The sequence below is a fragment of the Dermacentor variabilis genome, chromosome 4 (assembly GCF_050947875.1).
Source record: "Dermacentor variabilis isolate Ectoservices chromosome 4, ASM5094787v1, whole genome shotgun sequence".
Lineage (NCBI taxonomy): Eukaryota > Metazoa > Arthropoda > Arachnida > Ixodida > Ixodidae > Dermacentor > Dermacentor variabilis.
Genome location: NC_134571.1, coordinates 198,723,167 through 198,742,481, shown reverse-complemented (window position 1 = coordinate 198,742,481; position 19,315 = coordinate 198,723,167). Strand labels below are relative to the sequence as shown.

General features: G+C 46.9%; 1 protein-coding gene across 1 annotated transcript in view; it reads right to left on the bottom strand.

The window, feature by feature from the left end:
- Positions 1-19,315, bottom strand: part of LOC142580045 (cytochrome P450 3A8-like) — a 73,403-nt gene that overhangs the window by 41,400 nt on the left and 12,688 nt on the right. The window contains exons 2-4 of the mRNA XM_075690793.1: positions 7,562-7,782; positions 6,881-7,070; positions 2,107-2,315 (exon numbers count right to left, since the gene is read on the bottom strand). Of these exons, the coding sequence (XP_075546908.1) occupies positions 2,107-2,315; positions 6,881-7,070; positions 7,562-7,732 (570 nt within the window). The 5' untranslated portion in view covers positions 7,733-7,782. The remainder of the gene's footprint in view (positions 1-2,106; positions 2,316-6,880; positions 7,071-7,561; positions 7,783-19,315) is intronic.

Here is a 19,315-nt window from a genome sequence, read left to right as displayed (position 1 = left end):
CAACTCTCGCCCTAAATGTCCGAATGCGAGTGTCCTTTCTTTACATTCAGCACCATTGAAATTTGGCCGCCGTGGCCGGTACTGAGCCACTGAGTCCGGTGATCTGGCATAAAATACATCCGGAAGCCAGTAACATGCCTTGGCCCGTATTCACAAAAAGCTGTTACGTTATGACCCTTCGCAAGAGCGACGTCCAGCTAATCCGGATGCTATACATAATATTTGTGAAGGCTACCGGCCAATGGCAATTCATTCCTTTTACCTTGCTTAGCTTGCGGTGGCTGATTGCTTATAGGGGCAGCGTGCAACGGAAGGTTAACACTGCCGCTCAAACAGATCGTCAGCGAAGAAGCGTTGGCAGAGCGTTGTCTGAAACCTGCCGAAAGGGCTCCACAACGTTACACTGCCACGCAAAAAAATTGTTTATTACATGCAAATGCATGCTCCCCGGCAGCTCCGAGTAGCCAGTGTCCAAGTGATCGGTCGGCAGACATCCATTGCTTTCGGAACGCGGAAGTCCCAGGTATTTAAAAAAAAAGCTTTACTTTCGTTCGGCACATTAATGCATCTTTAATGCATGCGCGTCACTTTCACATGGCGAGTTGTCGTAGTTTTGTGATGTCCCGTGACGGACAGGCGAATAGGGCGCAGCCCGATATCTTTTGAGCAATAGCGGAGGGCTAACTGCAAATAAAGTGAAGAATCGGAAAGCATTATTTTTCTTTCCTTCTTTTCGTCTAACCATCTATAATAAGTACCTACACGCCGTATCCGATGAGGAGATTTCGCGGTTTTTCTGACGCCATGTGACAGGCAGGTGATATGAGTGTGGTCCCATAAATGTTCTAGCGATCGTGGAGGGCTGATTGCAGAAGTGAAATCGAAATAATCCTGAAAAGCTTCACGTTATTCCGTCCAGGGTGTGCTCAGATAAGGGCAGACTTTGGGGTCCCCACTATTTCTTCACTACATCAAAATTTTTGTATTGGGCGGTGAAATGCCTGTGTAGAAAGGACGCCTGTAGAAGATTATATATATATATATATATATATATATATATATATATATATATATATATATATATATTGTCTCTGTTGAGCCATGCAATGAGTTGAGCTTGGGATTTCAAGGTTCCTGGAGCCGTATTTTCCCTATGGTCCGTTGAAGTAGTAAGCACGCGAGAGCACGCACCGCGAGGTGTTTAAGCTGCTCTTGGGAAACTACTTCTTACACCCTAATTTCTCCCCGCTATATCGAATGGTCCCAGTGTATATGAGCGATGCAGCAGCCTACAGTGGGAAGGCGGGATGACTCCATTGCAGTAAAGGAGACAGCCGGGGTGTTGAGATAAGTCGCAAAAGGGTTTCTGAATATGTTTAATGTTTACAAAAATTTTATATTAGGCAGAAAAACTCCTCCACACAATGAAACGGAGTCTACTTTTCCAACATACGTCTTTGTTTCACACAAAAAAGACAGCTGAGACAAGGCGCAAAAATCTTGTTCTCTAGTTGCAAAATGTCGCAATTTAAAAAGCACGTCTTTTACAGAATAGAGTTTTCTAAGCAATAGATATTGTACTCTACATCTATGCGACTTCTGTCACGGAATCATGGTAAATTGAGTTTACTTAGTCGCAGCATGGCAGGCAGAAACAGCCCACAAATATTGATTCCTTTCTACGGAGGCCTTTGTCCACCTCACGTAAAAATTTGGCTGAAAAAGAATAGTAGTCGGGACCCCCTTAGTCCATCTTCAGATGAACGCACCCTATATTCAAAATAACATTTCCGTTTTGTATAATGTCGAATGGAAGACTGTCGAACGGAAGGAGCCAGACGCTTAGTCAGAGCAAACATTGCCGCACTACGAATCGGTGATGGCCAGTGAGATGCAACAAAGTTAATTAAACATTCCGCAAGAATTACAGTGTCAGAAAAACGGAGTTTGAAGCCCGTTGACTTCCAAGTCATTGCCATATTAGCTGAACTGCTCACTGGCGACGCGCACCGAAACTAGCGTCATGTTTCCCTCTCGTGTTATTCACCGAAGCTCTAGAGCCAGCTCGTTGGAACGAACTGTAAGCGAAAAAGCGCATGTACCGACCTGCCAGGCGAAGGCGCACTTGGTGATGACGTCGAGAGAGAACCCCTGGGCCACCTTGAACATGTCGACCGTCTGCTGGGCGCGGCAACGCTCGTCGAGTAGTTCCATCATGGTGTCGACGCAGCTGCGAACGATGGGCGCCATCTGCTTCATCTTGACAGAGCTGAAAGTCGGGTTGAGCACGCTGCGCACGCGCTTCCACTCGGTGCCTGCAAAACGATCGCGCGGCGCCGTTGTGTAGACATTTTCAACGAGAACTCCATGGACGTCACCATGGCGCATTCTGGGCTGTGGAGAATGCGCGTGAGTCACCTGGCACAAGCGTTGCAGAAGCTGCCGCGTGTGCCTTTGTACTACCGCGCCACAGTCCAGAGAGGCGGCTCGTTCTCGCAGTCCTCGCTCTTCCCGATTGGTTTCGCTGTACACTAGTGCCTATTGGAAGAACTGCTGCACAGTCCTTCAAGAACAACATTTGTTCGCCAGTAAAGCCAATGCAAATGTCTGCCAATTTTATAGGCACCAAGCACTGGCCAGGTGGTGTTGCAGCTGAACGTTTCGGCGTTCTACAAAACCTGCTGACGGCAGCCACTCGGGCTACGATGAAAATGAGACGCCGTTCTGAACAGCAACACATGCATAGTCGTGAAGCGTAGCCTGATCCGCGGCAGCGTTCGAACACACACGGCATAGACGGTTGTGGTATATGCACATGTACCGGGTGTTTCAGCGTGCACTTCCAATTTTTTTTAATGGTTGCCTGTGGCAGATTGCACAATTCTAGTTCACGGGCTGGTCTACACGAAGAGGCGGATATTACTTGCACAAAAAAATGAAATACACAAGTGACTAATTAACAAAAATTCACAAATAGCGTTGTTAAATAATTATCTTTACGGCCAATATTGCAATTTACAAATTATAGCCACTAATCTTACAAGGTGAATCCACTTGGAACGACTTCTCAGGATGACAACAGTTCCGAGATAATAATTCCCGAGCTTCGCATTTTTCTCGTGTTCTGTGTCCACCCTCGCGCTGATTACGTCATCATGGCATACCAACTAGCCCGGTCTCACACCTCGCTTCAGTTTATGGCTCGACGCTATTTGCGAAAGACGCCAGTATAGCAGTTTCATGGGTGAGTGTTGGGACAGACCTGCCTGTGTGATATCCGTATCTCAATCTCATGCAACAATGCACACAGAAAGGGTATCGTTGACTGTTCAAGAAAAGTAGTCTATAGCATACCTCTTTCCTGCGGGCTGCGTTTTGTGGGACAGACGAGAAGGTGCCTAAATGTGAGGTTGCAGGAGCATAATTGGAAAGTGCAAAAAGGGGGAGGGGGTTCCCTCGGAATGCATTTCTCTCTATGCAAATGTCGTTCACTTTTTTTTACAAAACAGAAAGGCGGAAAAGAAAGAAATGGCAAGAAATGCGCATGAAAACGCAAGACTTATCATTGAAGCAGCGGCTATTGCACAAGGCAATTGCGTTAGTAAACCTTCCGTAGCGTTGACAGATAAAGAATTTGCTTACTTGGGATCTGCACGCGGTGAGCCGCCTTAGGCCTTGGCGGGCTTTCGGTTTGTGGTGCGCATTTCAACTTGTACAACTATATCTGATTGTGATTATTCATGCCTTTTTGTAATAAACGCCAGTTGTTAGTCATGAAGTGCGGTACGGATAGTCTCGCTACTTATGTGCCGCATCTCTTGAAGCGCTATGCTAGAGAATGACGGGATATAATACGAATGTGCTATTAACATACCCTTCGATGTGACCTATCCAAACGTGCACAATTTGATGCAGGGCTCTGTGCAATAAACCTAAGGGAAGCAGCTATAAACTAATAAAAGTGCAAGAAATAAAGCAATAAGAAAAATATTTACGAGGACAAAACGTTTCATTACAGGCTGCTCATGCAGATTAATTTAGTGCTGGGAACATGCCACCGCAAAGTTGGTGAGTCGGTCGGAGCAACAAGCAATTCCAGAAACTACAGCAAAGGAGTATTGCTGTAAAATATATTTCGTAATGAAAATATTACATCGCTTTTGTAGTTTCCTGAAATTCCTGGAGCTTCCAGAATTTCCTTTAAAGGGCTCAGGGCGCCCTTTCGATGTTAACTTTTTATATGTGACCCTTTTTGTGTGTGTGAGATGGCATTTTCTCCCGTGGACGCCTTTTATCACTTAATTTGGTCTTTCTGTGCAGAGCATGATTAGTCTAATACAACAATGTATATTCAACGTCTTCAGTTTCTGAGCAAGAGCATACCGCACTTTAAGTTGGGTCCATCCAATGCAAGAATGTACTTTGTGTACGCAGTACATAATTCTGTCTGTGTAATAATGTCTTAAAATTAAATTATGTGGCTTTACGTGCCAAAACCACTTTCTGATAATGAGGCACGCCGTAGCGTGGTGCTCCGGAAATTTGAACCACCTGGGTTTCTTTAACGTGCACCTGAATCTATGTACACGGGTGTTTTCGCGTTTCTCCCCATGTAATAATGTCTTAATACAATCGCTTACCTATACTGGACTACTTAACTGCACTCTTTGAATTTATGCAAAATAGAATGGACTTTCGACAACCATTTGCAAACCACGTGTCTCTGGACATTCGGACGGACCCTCGACCTAAATTGTTGCGTGCATCATTTTGAAATTGGTATGATACATGTAATATTTATTGCGATAACAAATGGGCCCATCCAGGCGCATTTCTGCCATCGCCGTCGGCGTGAGCGTCGCTGTTAGGTTCCGCACGAAGTCCAAGGCGATAAAGTCGTCGCCGCGCGCCGTACCGTGTATGTGCAAGTGAAAGCGCGCGAGGATGAGCCGGCGATCACGGCTGAATCGCATTTGATGCGAGACGCAGCACGAAGGTCAGTTTGCTCACTGCTGCTGCCGCGTTTCCTCGCTCCAGCGTTTTTACTGCGAGTCTCCGCGGTCATCGAGTGAGATGTGTTCATGTTTGCTTGTGCACGCGTGACACCTTGCTCGCTAATTTAATTAGTCTGCCTAAGTTTACGAGCTTATACGGCCGATAAAAATACTATGCTTACTTCGTATGCTGTCCACTAATTTGTTATCGCAATCAATTCTTTGCCTTTCGGGCGAAACTCCCACCTTTTTTATTTGTGCGCTGCGCATGCTAAGCTGTCAGCAACTGCGTTTCCCTGAAATCCACGGTGGGTAGAACGCCACTATAACGACATATCGTGATGAAGTCACTGCACAGTGTCATGGTGTGGTAGGCTTCTATGAAGAAGCCCGTGGTGGTGTTGCCGTGAAGCCACCTTGTTCTGTGAGCAAGCAGAAAAGGATGCGGCGTGGGAATAACTGCCATTTGCGCACTTTGTCCTACTGATGCGCGACCCTTGTAATGGTGATCTGCGTATAATTTGCTGCGCAGGGTTCATCTGCAGTGCTCTGCCAGTTCCCCAGATACCTGGTACTTGTGACAATGACTGGCTGGATGCAGATATTCATCTAGCCTGTGACTCGTAAAACCGAGTAATACTCTCTCAGGCATCGATCCATCGCAACTGAACTATAGAATAACACGACGCAGGAGGTGTGACTGCACTCTGCCATCAAGTTGGCGATAGCATCTGTCGATGGGCAGAGCTCCCTCCCGAATCTCTAAGTATTCCGCGAGCTGTTCTCTATGTATTCCAAGGGGGCGTGCTTTATCTCTTCCGGGATTCCTCATGTAGCAGTCTGGTATAAAGGCCTTTGCAGGTAAGCCTGCAATTAGTAACTAAATATGTGATTAGGCGAAATACAAAAATAATCTGAATATCTGCAAGCGACGGCTAGCAGCATTACCTTCGTTCTGTTGAGCTACAAGGCACTCGCATATAATTTTTTTTTTAATTTTGGCACATGTTACGTGGAGCACCCTGCATATATATACGAGCAATGCTGCAGTCTCTCTTGCATGACCGCATGGTCCTATGTCGTTCAAGGCGCAAGAAGACAACTGTTGTTATTTGTAAAGGTTGGGCTAGCGGCTTGCTCAAGCATTTGAACACAATAATTAAAAGCAATATGGCGATAAACGAATGGATGAGTGACTGTAGGTTCCCAGCACTGACGCTGGTCAGGCGCCCTTGACGTGCATGCTTCCGGTTGCTATTTAATTCGTTTAGCGCCGGCAATGTGCTCCATAATCACAGCAGACAAATGATAAAACCTGCGAGATATCAGACCACATTGCTTGATTTTTCTAGCATATTCAATGGCACTACTGCAGTTAACTCCATTATCCCATACGAATTTCATGAACACCAAGCGTCAAATAAAGCTCGATTCAAGCGGTAATTACCCACCGCCATCCACGAAAATTCTTAAAATTAAAAGGCGGAAGTGTGAGGGAAGGGGAAAGGGAATCTATTAAAGTGGCCACTTTCATGATTCACACAAGAAGACCGATGTCTTGATGTCATTTGCCAGATGAAGGAATCTAGTTTCGTTATCGGTTTACACCTACTCCTACCAACAGCTCTGGCTTCACGACATGTGGCCACTTCTACGTCTTTTTAGAAAGATATGGCTAACTGGTACAATAGACGCGATATCACGAACGCCCGAACTGCCACGCCTTGGGCATTACCTGAGAGAACGAGATAGGAAGTACTGTACCGACCAGCAGTGATAACGATGCTTGCACGACTATAGTGTTGCATTATCTCTGCTGCGTAACAGAGCACCCTTCACCTCTACCTGCTAGTACATGGCACGACATCCTGCGGAATAGTGCCTGCCTTTCAGCTGTAGCATGCAGCTGGCGAAAGGTTCCACGCTGAGCACGAACGGGGCCCGGTCGTGGAAGGTGGGGAACTCCTTGACGAGGCACTGCTTGACTATCTCCACATCCGAGACCACAATGTAGGGCATCTCGCCGCTATAGTATCCGAACACCTTTCCGTACTCAGCTATCCACCGTTCCATGACCTGCGCCAGAAAGACGGGGAAAATTGAGAAGGCTGCGTATTCACGCAGCCGCCGTCTGATATGATCTTAAATAAAGCCTTTTGTGCCTCTATAATGTCCCTAAAGCTTCTTTTACCTGTGCTGCCCTAAGTAAGCTCCCACGGCCAAGAAGAAAGCGCTGGCGCAGCATTATATTATACGCATCTAGAGTACGCGCACCAGTGCGCCAGCTTAACGTCCCATCGTATTAAACAATGAGATGAGGATTACGCCAACAGGCTAGCGCTTTCAAGTCTGCATCACCCGTCAACCCAAACTGAGTGGCCTACACGCTGCTGCAGTAAGCGGGAAATCGTCCTATGGGAGCCTTTCATAAAAGCAGAGTAGGGCATCTGAGAAATCACGGTGGCAATAACTGCATGGCTTACGCGACTTCTCTTGCCCTGGCCTATACGCTACTGGTTTCTGCTATACTTCCCAGCCATCACTAAAATCTTCGTGTGTGCACTCACTTGCACGCGGTCCTCCTTGAGTTGCAAGAAGTTTCCCCAGAAGAAGTCCGGGTCGGGTCCCGGGATGCCATGACGCCGGAAGAGGCCTAGCTTCCGCTTTCTCCGCAGGATCCACGACAGCGACGCGGACGCTACCACCAGCAGCAGCGACAGCAACACTTCGGCCCACATGCTGTCAAGCGCTGCGGAGCCGCTTCTGTCTCTCCCACGTTTTTTTTTTCCTGCACCAGTACGAAGGAACGCCGTTACATTTTCCTCGCCCCTCCCCATATTAAACAACTTGCTTTTCTAACCTTTGTGCGGCCCAAGCTGGAGTACGCCGATGCTATTTTTGACCCCCACCACAATAACCTTATTAATGCCCTCGAATCGGTTCAGAACCGCGCGACACGATTTATCCTGTCAACTTATTCGTACAGCTCAAGCATCTCAGCACTAAAAGCCCAAATAAACCTGCCCTCTCTAGCCCCACGCCGTAGAATAGCACGTCTTAACCTTTTTCATAATTTTTTTCATTCTTTGCCTTTTGACAACCCGTACATAAAAAGAGCACATCGCATTGCCCGCACCAGTCACTCTAACACGGTATATCCCGCACACGCCCATACCGTTACTTTTCAGCAATCATCTTTTTTTTTTCTGCGCACAACGCGAGACTGGAATGGCCTGCCGGCCGAAGTTGCCACTATCATTGACCCACTTGCATTCAAGCGACTCATGGGAAATATTCCTTTGTAATTTGTAGTATCTATCTGTAACTAACCCCCGACTCCCTCATGTAATGTCTCAAGAGAGACCTTTGAAGAAATAAATAAATAAATTAATTAATTAATTGGATTCGGCGCCGGCAAACGAGACCACGAGTACATTTGCGGTTCGTGTAGGTGGCAGTCAGATGATTACGATGAAGTGGTTGGAAAAGCTTACTTACTGCTACTTCATTTATGATTGAGCACGAAAATCGCACTGACGAGAGGATGCAAAACGCGATATACCTTGGATTCAAGCATTAATACGCTATGAATAAAATGAGTGGAAACGAGGAATAAACATATTCACCGACGATTACGATACTCCCTACTGAGAAATTTGATCGCAGCTCGCAGGTGGCATCATTGCGCGATATACTGGCTGGCGCGGACAATCTGTTTCGTGCGGGCCGTTGCAAATGAAGCGAAGTGTGTGACGTATAGGGGCGATTCATAGGCGCCGCCGCCGACAGACCTCCCAGACGACGCGCGCTATTGTAGCGCCATCTCGTAGTCATGGTCGCCGCACTACGATTTTCTTCTCATGCTGTCGCCATGCCCTCTTCCGCTTTCCTCCTCGCGTATTTCATCCCCCCCCTTGCGCTCCGCATTCGCTCTCTTCTTTCACTGTGCTCGTTCACTCGGTGACGCCGAGCTATACGACGCCGAGGCACGCCGACGCTCGCCGCAGGAACGGGCGCTTACGAGCTGCGCTCTAAAATAAATCGAGTGAACGCAAGTAGGAGGAAACAGTAGGCAAAAAAATGAAACATAAGAAGGAATAGCGACTGCCGCACAAGCAGCACATACTGAAAGCATTTTATTTTTAACACTGCAAATACGTTATGAGAGAGAGAGAGAGAGAGAGAGAGAGAGAGAGAGAAAAGGATGCATAAAAAGGCAGGGAGGTTAACCAGAGGCACTTCCGGTTGGCTACCCTGCACGGGCGGAAGGGTGAAGGGGGATAAAAATAGAAGGAGAGCGGAAGGACGAGATAGAGAGACGAACACGAACAAACCGCGTACACTATAGAGCGGTAGGGGGCGGCGTTCTTAAAGTCAATCGTGAAGACCCGCAGACCGCAGGAACCTTAATAACGCGAGTAAGGCCTTGAGCGTGGATGTTCTGTGGGAGTACTGACCTAAAGATTTGAGTTCTGATAGTGGACGATTGTCCAACCGGTCCAGTACTCTGCACAGCACTTGTCTCTGGGCGCTATATCGCAGGCAGACATAGATAATACGTGCGAGCGTCTCATCGATGTTGCATGTGGCGCACGTGGAGCTGTTAGCCATTCCAACAAGAAAAGCATATGAGTTCGTAAATGCAACGCCCAGCCACAGACGGTACATCATGGTCTGTTCACGCCGTGGTAATCCAGGCGGTAGGTGCATCCATGTGTCTAGAGACAACGAACCCAAACGACACATGGTGAAATCTTTCGAGTCCCACAGAGGGAAAGTACATGCACGGCTGATCAATCGCAGCCCAGCTGCAGTGTCTTTTCCCGAAAACGTTATGAGCTTACCGTGGCAATTGAACGGGGTTATGTATGAGCACCATGCTACAGGCCACAAGCCAAGCAGGCTGCAAGTGTGCAGGGAGTGTATATAGACATGTCAAACGACTATAAGCTCGCTTTTGCGCCACCCACGCGCTATGACTAGACTGCGTTGTCTCTACCGATAGCCCGGTGTTTTTCATGTTTACGAACATAAATCGCACGAGTCTACATTGTAAGGACGGGTGAAGGTACCTTTTCAAACGCTATGTATACAATTGCATACATTGCCAACTCGGAATTTTTGCTCTATCCATGTTATAAAAGCGGCCAATTTCACATTACTAGTAAGATAAAAGCACTATTTTTTTGTTCTACTACTATTCTACCACTATTCTGCTTGCAACTGTGAAGTTTACTGCGCCATATAGCGAATTATGTTAAAACTAATGTGGAAAATACACGACATGGCAGCACAAGGTTCGGCATCGCCAGATACGCTACATTCTTCATCCTTCTGCATTTTCGCCATTGTGTACGGCCGTAAAAGTTATCAGCTGATACTTCCAAGAATTACGCGGGTATCTCAAAGTCAGATTAACACACACTCGCACATAAGCGGCTGTCTTTTCAGTGTCAGAATTTTTATATGTCATGAACGTCTACGAAGCATAAAGTGTCATGGTACGCGCGTTTCAGCTCTCTACGCGAAGCGGCGCATTCGAAGAGAATGGTTCGGTTCGGCCAGCTAATGAAATGTTTGGATATCTCGGTAGAGTTCGTCTTGTTGCGTTGTTCCTCATTTTATGAAAACAAGCAAACAAACAAACTTGGCGATGCGAACAAGCAATGCGCGGACAAGCTTCTGGAGAAAATGCATCGAGAACCCGATCGGACGACGAGGAGTAGGCTCTTACCGAAGTGCATAAGTGCCGCTTGCATTTATTTATTTATTTATTTAATTATTTATTTATTTATGTTATTTATTTATGTTCTTTATTTTAACTCATGGTTTTCTTCTGATTCCTTTTTTTCTGTTACAAAATTTTACTTTCTAAGTTCCAATATTCAAATTGTTAGTTCTCTTGTATTTATCGCCTAATTTACCCACCCATTAACGGCCTATCCGCAACTGTGGGTAAACGCCACAACTACTCAGGTCAACGACTGAAGACGCAATGTAGAATTTTCAAGCATTTATGGCACTCTTTGCAAGCTTGCACGAAGCCGCGGACCAAGGTGCGAAGGGCCGCTTATCCACAGAGCAATGTCATCTGCGTAGACAGCTATGCTCACAGGGAAGTCAGTGTCTCGAGGCAAACGACTTGGAAGCGCGGCGAGTACCGCGTTAAACAAAAGCGGCGATAATACGCTGCCCTGTGGAACACCGCACTTCACATTTCGGTATTTACTAGTTACTCCTCCGACACGCACTTTCATCCGGCGCTCCGATAGAAAATTATGCACAAACTGGAGCAGACGACCCGAAATTCCCGCGGTTGCAAGAGCGAAAATAATCGCCTTATGCGGAACTGAATCGAAAGCTTGCTGTATGTCTAGGAAGAGCATGTATGCGGAATGCTTGTTTTCTTTAGCAAATTCGAGTGCTGAGACAAGGTCTGAAATGCTGTCCAGAGCCCAACGGCGGCGACGAAAGCCACTCATGACATCAGGGAAAAAATTCAGCTCCTCTAGCCTGAAAGCTAAGCGAAACAAGAACATTCGCTCCATTAACTTGATGATGTTTGAAGTTAGGGATATTGGTCGGTAGGACTTGAGGTGCCTTGCCGGACGCCCGGGCTTTAAAATTGGTATTACCACGGACGATTTCCACTCAGCAGGGATTACACCGGTTCTCCATACTTCATTATACTCGTCCAATATACGGTCATGGAAACTCTTATCAACGTTCCGCAATGCTTGGTACGTCACACCATCTGCGCCTGGAGCAGTGCGGTGTTTGGAGAGGCTCAGCGCGTGTAGGCCGTTCCTCAAGAGTCGAATCTGCCTCGTCCATCTGGCAAGCTGGACCGTAGGAGGCGGTTACGGTGCTGTGACTTGTCAAACAAGGAAGGTCGCTAATTGTGGTGTCACTGGATGCAGGAAAGACGAAAATGTCTGCAAATTCCTCTGCTATTACTTTTGCTGACTGGCCAGTCGCTATGCACAATGTAGCCGTAGGATTCTTGCAGATTTCAGGAGTGCGGAGAGCCTTCAGTATGCGCCATACATTTCCAAAACCACTTCCAGTATGCAACGAACTTGCTTTGCCTCTGCAGGTCAGTGAGCATGCATTGCAATTGGTCTGGTGCTGAATAACTAAGCAACGCAATAACATCAGCGAATCACAAGTTACTAAGGTATTCTCCATTAACTCTTATCCCCAATTCTTCCCAGTCCAGGTCTCTGAATACCTCCTGTAAACAAGCTGTGAATAGCATTGGAGAGAACGTATCTCCCTGTTTGACGCCTTTCTTTATTGGGATTTTGTTGCTTTCTTTATGGAGGACTACGGTGGCTGTGGAATCGCTATAGATATCTTCCAGTATTTTTACATCTGGCTCGTCTACACCCTGATTGCGTAATACCTCCATGACTGCTGAGGTTTCGACAGAATCAAACGCTTTCTCGTCATCAATGAAAGCCATATGTAAGGGTTGGTTATATTCCACACATTTCTCTATCACCTGATTGATAGTGTGAATCTGGTCTATTGTTGAGTAGCCTTTACGGAATCCTGCCTGGTCTTTTGGTTGAAAGAAGTCTAAGGTGTTCCTGATTCTATTTGCGTTTACCTTACTTTGTAGGCAACGGACAGTAAGATGATCGGTCTATAATTTTTCAAGTCTTTGGCGTCTCCTTTCTTATGGATTAGGAATATGTTGGCGTTCTTCCAAGATTCCGGTACGCTCGAGGTTATGAGGCATGTATATAAGGTGGCCAGTCTTTCTAGAACAATGTTCCCACCATCCTTCAACAAATCTGCTGTTACCTGATCCTCCCCAGCTGCCTTCCCCCTTTGCAGAGCTCCCAAGGCTTTCCTTACTTCTTCCGGCGTTACTTGTGAGATTTCAAATTCCTCTAGACTATTTTCTCTTCCATTATCGTCGTTGGTGGCACTAGTACTGTATAAATCTCTATAGAACTCCTTAGCCACTAGAACCATCTCATCCATATTAGTAATGATGCGTTAAGAGACAAAGCTGGCAATATCATTACTAATATGGGTGGAACTATATTTATCTCTAATTACATCCTATTTTTGGCCGATCTCACACGCAGTCTTTTAACGCTCGCTCACGAAAAGCGGAACCCATAACGTTATGCCTTGGAACATCTAGACTTTCAGCCGCCGGGCTGGCGTAGTCGATTTCGCATTGCAATGTTATGTCCAAGGGCGCGGGATCAAATTCAGAACGCGACGACGCATCTCGATGGGGTCAAAATGCGAAATTGCCCGAGTACTGCGCATTGAGTGCTCGTTAAAAATATCAGGTAGTAAAAATTATTCCGCGTTCCCCCACCACGGCGTGCCTCATAATCATATCGCGGTTTTGGAACGTAAGGCCACAGAATTTGTTTTACTTTTAATCTTACCTTCTTTATCATCGCACTGAGGAGAAGGAGGAATAAACTTTTATTTTGGAAACAGTATTCCGGGGTAAGCCCCGGTTCTACTCTCGGTGAGAGGTCTCCTCATTCCAGGAACCCTCTGGCCTTTGCTGCCTCCTTGGCCCTGGCGATGAGGCGTCGTTGTTGTTCCAGGTCCTCGGAGACGAGCATGGCCTTCCGCGTTTCTATGAGGTCTTCGCTTTGTCTAGCGCTGCAACAGTCTCTCGGTGAAGGCAACGCGTGTTTGTCTAGATGCCATGGACATTCGAGGATCAGGTGCGCTAAGGTGTCCGGTACGCCGCACATTGGGCAGTGGCATCCTTGTAGCGTTGGGTATAGTCTATGCATGAGGATTCTGTGGATGTAAGTCTTCTGAGTGTAGTGCTTTCTTCTTTGTTGAGCTTTGGGTGAGGTGGTGGGCAGGGGCGTAGCCAGAGGGGGGGGGGCTTATGGGGCTTCAGTCCCCCTCACCGAAATTTTTTCGGGCCGTGATACACCGCCGACCAAAACAACCCCCGGCGCCGGAAATCATTCTGGATTTTCTCTAGAATGTATTTTTTACGCTCGAAAAGACATTTCGGCGCGAATATTGTGAACTCAGGCTGAACTTCGTGGCAACGCCCATGCACCATGAGTCCCATGACGCAAAGAACCACATCCGAGCACAAAGTTTCAAGGGCGCTTTGATGGCGAGCGGGCTCGTCGCGGCATCTCGCAGAGGCCGCGGAATGTATGGAGCGCATGGATTTCAATTCTGAAACATTATGGGCATAAACATCACTAAAGTTTTGATGCGAAAGGTGCATTGACATTTCCAATGTCGCGCTTTACATTTTCAATCCCGAATCTTTGTGGGTTTAATGGTCCTATAAACATTTGGTGCCAAAGCTGCATTTACTTTTCTAAAGTCGTACATCGGACCATACAACGAAACAAGCCAAATCAGCACACTATCCGACAAGTTGACAGAGCACGCAGCGGGGTCCAATGAGACGATACGTCGTGATGGTTCATTTGTGCCATCATGTCAAAGAAAAGAATATCAACATTTTTAATCTGCGCGCCAAAGCATCTTTGTCAAGGCACTAAAGCCAGAAAAGATAACTGCGTTCTTATTTATTTTTTCTACTTTGATTTTTATTCGCGAGGACCACATTGGAGCCTCTTCAATTTTCTTGTTCTCGCTACCCGCGGGCTGCCAGAGCCAGCCAGAGATCATGCGTATTTCACGTGTTGCCTTGACAACCACGCGGCGCACAGCGGTGCGCGTTCGTTTTTCTCTGGCCAAGTGGATTTTGGCCTCAGAGAGTTTTTGACGCTTTCTGGCTAGCAGCCGTCAACGGAAAGTATTTTATCTCGGCAGTGTAGGATAAAGAGCAGCATGCATATTGTTCTTAGTGGACCAAGCGCCTCACGTTTTCTTCAATTTCCTTAGGTAGCTACATTAGGTGCCCAAAATAGGCATTCGATCGTGGCCAACGTGCTTTCCTTTGCGTTTCTTCATTTCGGTGTCCCCCCCCCCCACGCACACACACAAATAGACATTGCAGCGCAGTGAATTGTCGCATGCTTAAAGTTCGATTTTGTTACCACTTTTGCGAAAAGTAATGGGCCACGGCACTCTTCACTTGCCGGATACTGTTATAATATTGCGATAGCAATTATATGGACACTCAAGGCGCATTCCTGTTGTCGCCGTCATGTTCCGTATGAAGTCCAAGTGCGATAAGATCGTTAGCGCGCGCCGGATGCTGCATGTGCGAGTGAAAGCGTAGAAGGGGTGGGGGGGGGGGGGCGGGGTTGTGAGCCGGTGATGGTGGGTCAGTCTTATGGGCGCAACGGAGAAAAGCGGGGAGGAAGCTCGCCGCCTTGTGTCGCGCGCGATGCGTCGAGGTAGCGGAGGGAGGGGGGGGGGGGGCGTGCCTTAGGATTCTGTGATCTGTGAATCTGTGATTGCGTAACTTATTTGCCTTGTTTGACGCGTTATACAGAGCGTTTTAGCTAACTTTAACTGGAGTTAAAAAATATGCCGATGCACTCAAAGACGACGCGACCAAATGCATGTTGCTCACTTTTGTATGCAGTGCGTCACGCAATCTTTGTATCTTGTTTAATTATATAATTATTCAAAATTAATTAACTAACTTCTGAAGCAACGAAGCTAGGAAAAAATTTCCAATTAGAAAGTTGCAGCGCGGTTTTCAAAACGTCCGAATAAACAGTTTCTGTCTATCGATCTATTAAGTATTAGTGTTTTTCAGGTCACTCTGGATGTCCGCGAAATACAAAAAAACACAACGGGACATTCCCGCTTACGCGTCGTGATTGCACTACTCCCAAACGTTCCGCGCACAAACAGCCATAGGTGCGCTAGCTGCCACTTAAAAAGCGACAGGGCAGCGACGCAAGCGTTGGCTGTTCGATTTAAGCTAGCAACCTTTATCTCCTGCGCTGCGCAAAGTGACTGACGGTGGTGGTAGGTGGTAGTTCCAGACAGCGATGAAACAGACTATAGTGCATCGGCTGTTAAAGTGCGAGCAATTTCGTGATGCTTTTTTCCAACGAGAAAAAAAAAAGCAGACATGACCCTTGCCCTAGGAGCTCCAGGCGGACAGAGATGGCAGGCTGCAAGAATATTTCGAAGTTGGCACCCGCGCACGCGACTGAGCCCGATGACAATATTCAACACCTACGAGTCGCTGAAGCAAACCGGCAGCGTCACAAGAAAGAGGCAGAGAGTTTCAGTCATAAATAATGAGGTTCGCTCCGATGTTTTGTCTTTCATGGCGGCTAATCCACACGATAGCACGCGCACAGCTCGGTGTGTCCCGCTGAACTGCCTGGATGATATTGAAAACAGCTGGACGGCACCCTTATCAGCTGCAGTTGCAGCAATGCCTGGAGTGAAGGGATCTTCAAAAGAGATTAGATTTTGCGAATTGGATTTTGATTCAGGAGGAGCAGGATTCTGACTTTCTCAAGAAAGTATCCGGACTGACGAGGAGAACTTTTCACGAAATTGCCAAGTAAATATCCACAACGCAGACTATTGGAGTGAGAAAAATCCCCACTGGCTGGGAGGATCCCGCCACCAATATCAGTGGTCTTTTAACGTTTGGTGTGGAATGTATGACAGCACAGTCATTGGTCCAGTGTTTTTTAACAACACTCTGACCGGCAAGAGGTATGAGAGTTCTTCAAAGGGCCGGTTGAAGACTTCTGCTGCAACATGCCACTAGCCCGCCTTGACGCAAATTGGTATGAACACGAAGGTGCCCCAGGCCACAGCTGCAGTCAAGCACGAGCATGGCTTGATGTTACCTTCTCAGGGCAACGGATAGGGAGAAATGGGCCTGTCCTGTGGCCGGCAAGGTCACCCGACCTCAACCCTCTTGACTTTTTCTAGTGGGGTTATATTAGCGATCACGTATACACGACGGAAACGACGACTCCAGAAGCGTTACAGGAGAATATAACAGAAGTCTGACACAGCATTTCACCGATGGTGCTCAAGGCAGCGACAGGAAGCGTTCTCAGAAGATCCCAGTCTTGCATCGCTGCAGAAGGTGACCTCTTCGAGCGCTTGCTGTGAAAGTGCATGAGAAATAAACGTAAATGCAGTGAAAGACTGCGTCTGGTCATTTAGGATACTCTTATTCTACCATTTTTAGCCTTCTGAAAACTGGTTTTATTTTTTTATTGATGTATGTTCAATTTACTCACAGGTATCGCGAAATGACGGGCCTGTTGCTTCCAGCAGCACAAGCGATAACCGATACGTCTGCTTACCGCTATAAGGAACTTTCGCTAGGGGAGCACATCACCGGTGTAAATGGCACTGCCAACGTCTACGTGGTTGCCCTGTCGCCTTTCAAGCGGCTGCGCGCCTATGGCTGTTTGTGCGCGGAACGCAGGGAAGCAGCGCAATCACGACGCGCAACGGGCATGTCGCGGGAATCATCAGTCAGCTGAAATACAATAATACTTATTTTTATGTATACAAAGACAGAAACTGTTTATTCGGATGTTTTGCGAATCGTCCTGCAATTTTCTAAATGGAATATTTTCCTAGCTTCGTTAATTCAGAAGTTGGTTTAATAAACTTGATTATAAACCTATTTAAGCAAAAATACAAAATATAGCGTGACACACTACGTACAATATTGAGCAACATGCACTTGGTCGCGTCGTCTTAGAGTGCGTCGGCATACTTTTAAACTCTGACTAAAGTTAGCCGAAGCACCTTGTACACAGTGACTATTGCTTAGATACTTAGATTTATTGAATACTTATACGTTTGTTTAAATAGCTTGTTTCGAGGTTTTGTGGATACATGCAGTGAACTCTGTTCCCAGAGACACGTTTTGGTTTTTATCAAGCTTTATCTTCGCATTTGTGTATGCCATTGTACTTCGAATTTATAACGTGTATTTTGCAGCAACGCGGCTTTTTATATGTGATCTCTGTTGCGACTACGATTTCGGTGCAATTACAATACACGGCCACTGACAGATGCTCCTGCGCAGTGCATTGGAACGAAGGACAGCGTCACAGAGAATTTCCCCTGTCAGTTGCATATGTACAAAAATGTAAACAAAGTTATTGAATGACAAAGTTTCATTAAAATATTTGTCCTCAACTTGTTCATTTCACAGCCTTTACATTTGTCATGTGAGCGGCATTAACTGCTTTGCTGGTTTCATACTGGTGTAGTTCTAAAGTTCGTGTGATATTTTCTGTATTATTAAATGGACAAAAAGCATGGAAGCATTGATATCAGCTATTTCTGGCACAATTTTTGGTACACAAGAATAAATTCTTTTATAAAAATATACATATTTTCCTGGTCTTGACAGTGCGTAGCGTCCAAGAATTCGTTTGCAGCATCTTTGGCAATGCCAATGCAGTTATTATTCATGTATTTGATCCTTCGACAAATTCTGCGAGGAGGCGGAGCTCCAACGTGAGACCCCCCCACCGAGCGAAATTCCTGGCTACGCCACTGGTGGTGGGTACACCCTGCGTTCCAGCTTGTGATGTTGAAGGATCCCTGAGTAGGTGACGGGTACGGTCTCTGCCTCCGCTGACGCAGACCGGGCTTCTCGAGAGTAGTCTCCTCGGCGTGGTCGTGCACGAGCCTACAGAGGTGCTGTCGCCGCTGCGTCTTCGTAGGGCCGTTGTCGAGAAGGGCGCGCAGGAGATGACACGTCGTCTTTGGGCTCGGGGTTCCCTGGAGTTTGTCCCAATATGCGTGCCAGTTCTGTCTTCCTAATCTCTCCGCGTATGCCTGTGCTTGCTCGGTGAGGAGGGTAATTCAATTCTTTAATGTCTTGTTTAGCTTCTGTCTCTTCCATTTCTTGAGGAGAGCTCTTCTGGCTTCCCAGAGGTGGAGGAGATGCGTGCCGACGGCTGGCACTGCTTCATTCAGCTGTATTGTTTTCGTGTGGCGTTCTGCCGTGTCGAGGACTTTCTTCAGCCAGTCATCCATGTTCTCGATGGTGCTCTCGACATTTACCACCTCTCTGAATGACTTCCGCTCCATTAATCAAATCAAATCTTTATTACCCGGGCCGTACCAAGCCTATCGAGCTTGCGAGTGTGAGCCACGGTTAGTTGGAGGATGTGGTGATCGCTGTCCAGGGTTTCGGGGAGTCGGCTCCATACTGCCGAGGGCACGTTTAGCGTGAAGGTGAGATATGGGTTTGTGTCTCTGGAGACACTATTACCTATCCTCGTTGTTTGGACTGCGTCATTCCACATGGTGAGTCTGTGCTGTTGTGCAGTGTCGTGCACTCGGGCTCCTTTCTTCGTGGTAGTCTGGTATCCCCAGGGCGTGTGTGGGGCGTTGAAGTCCCCTACGGTAACGACTTGATGACCATCGGTGCGCTTCTT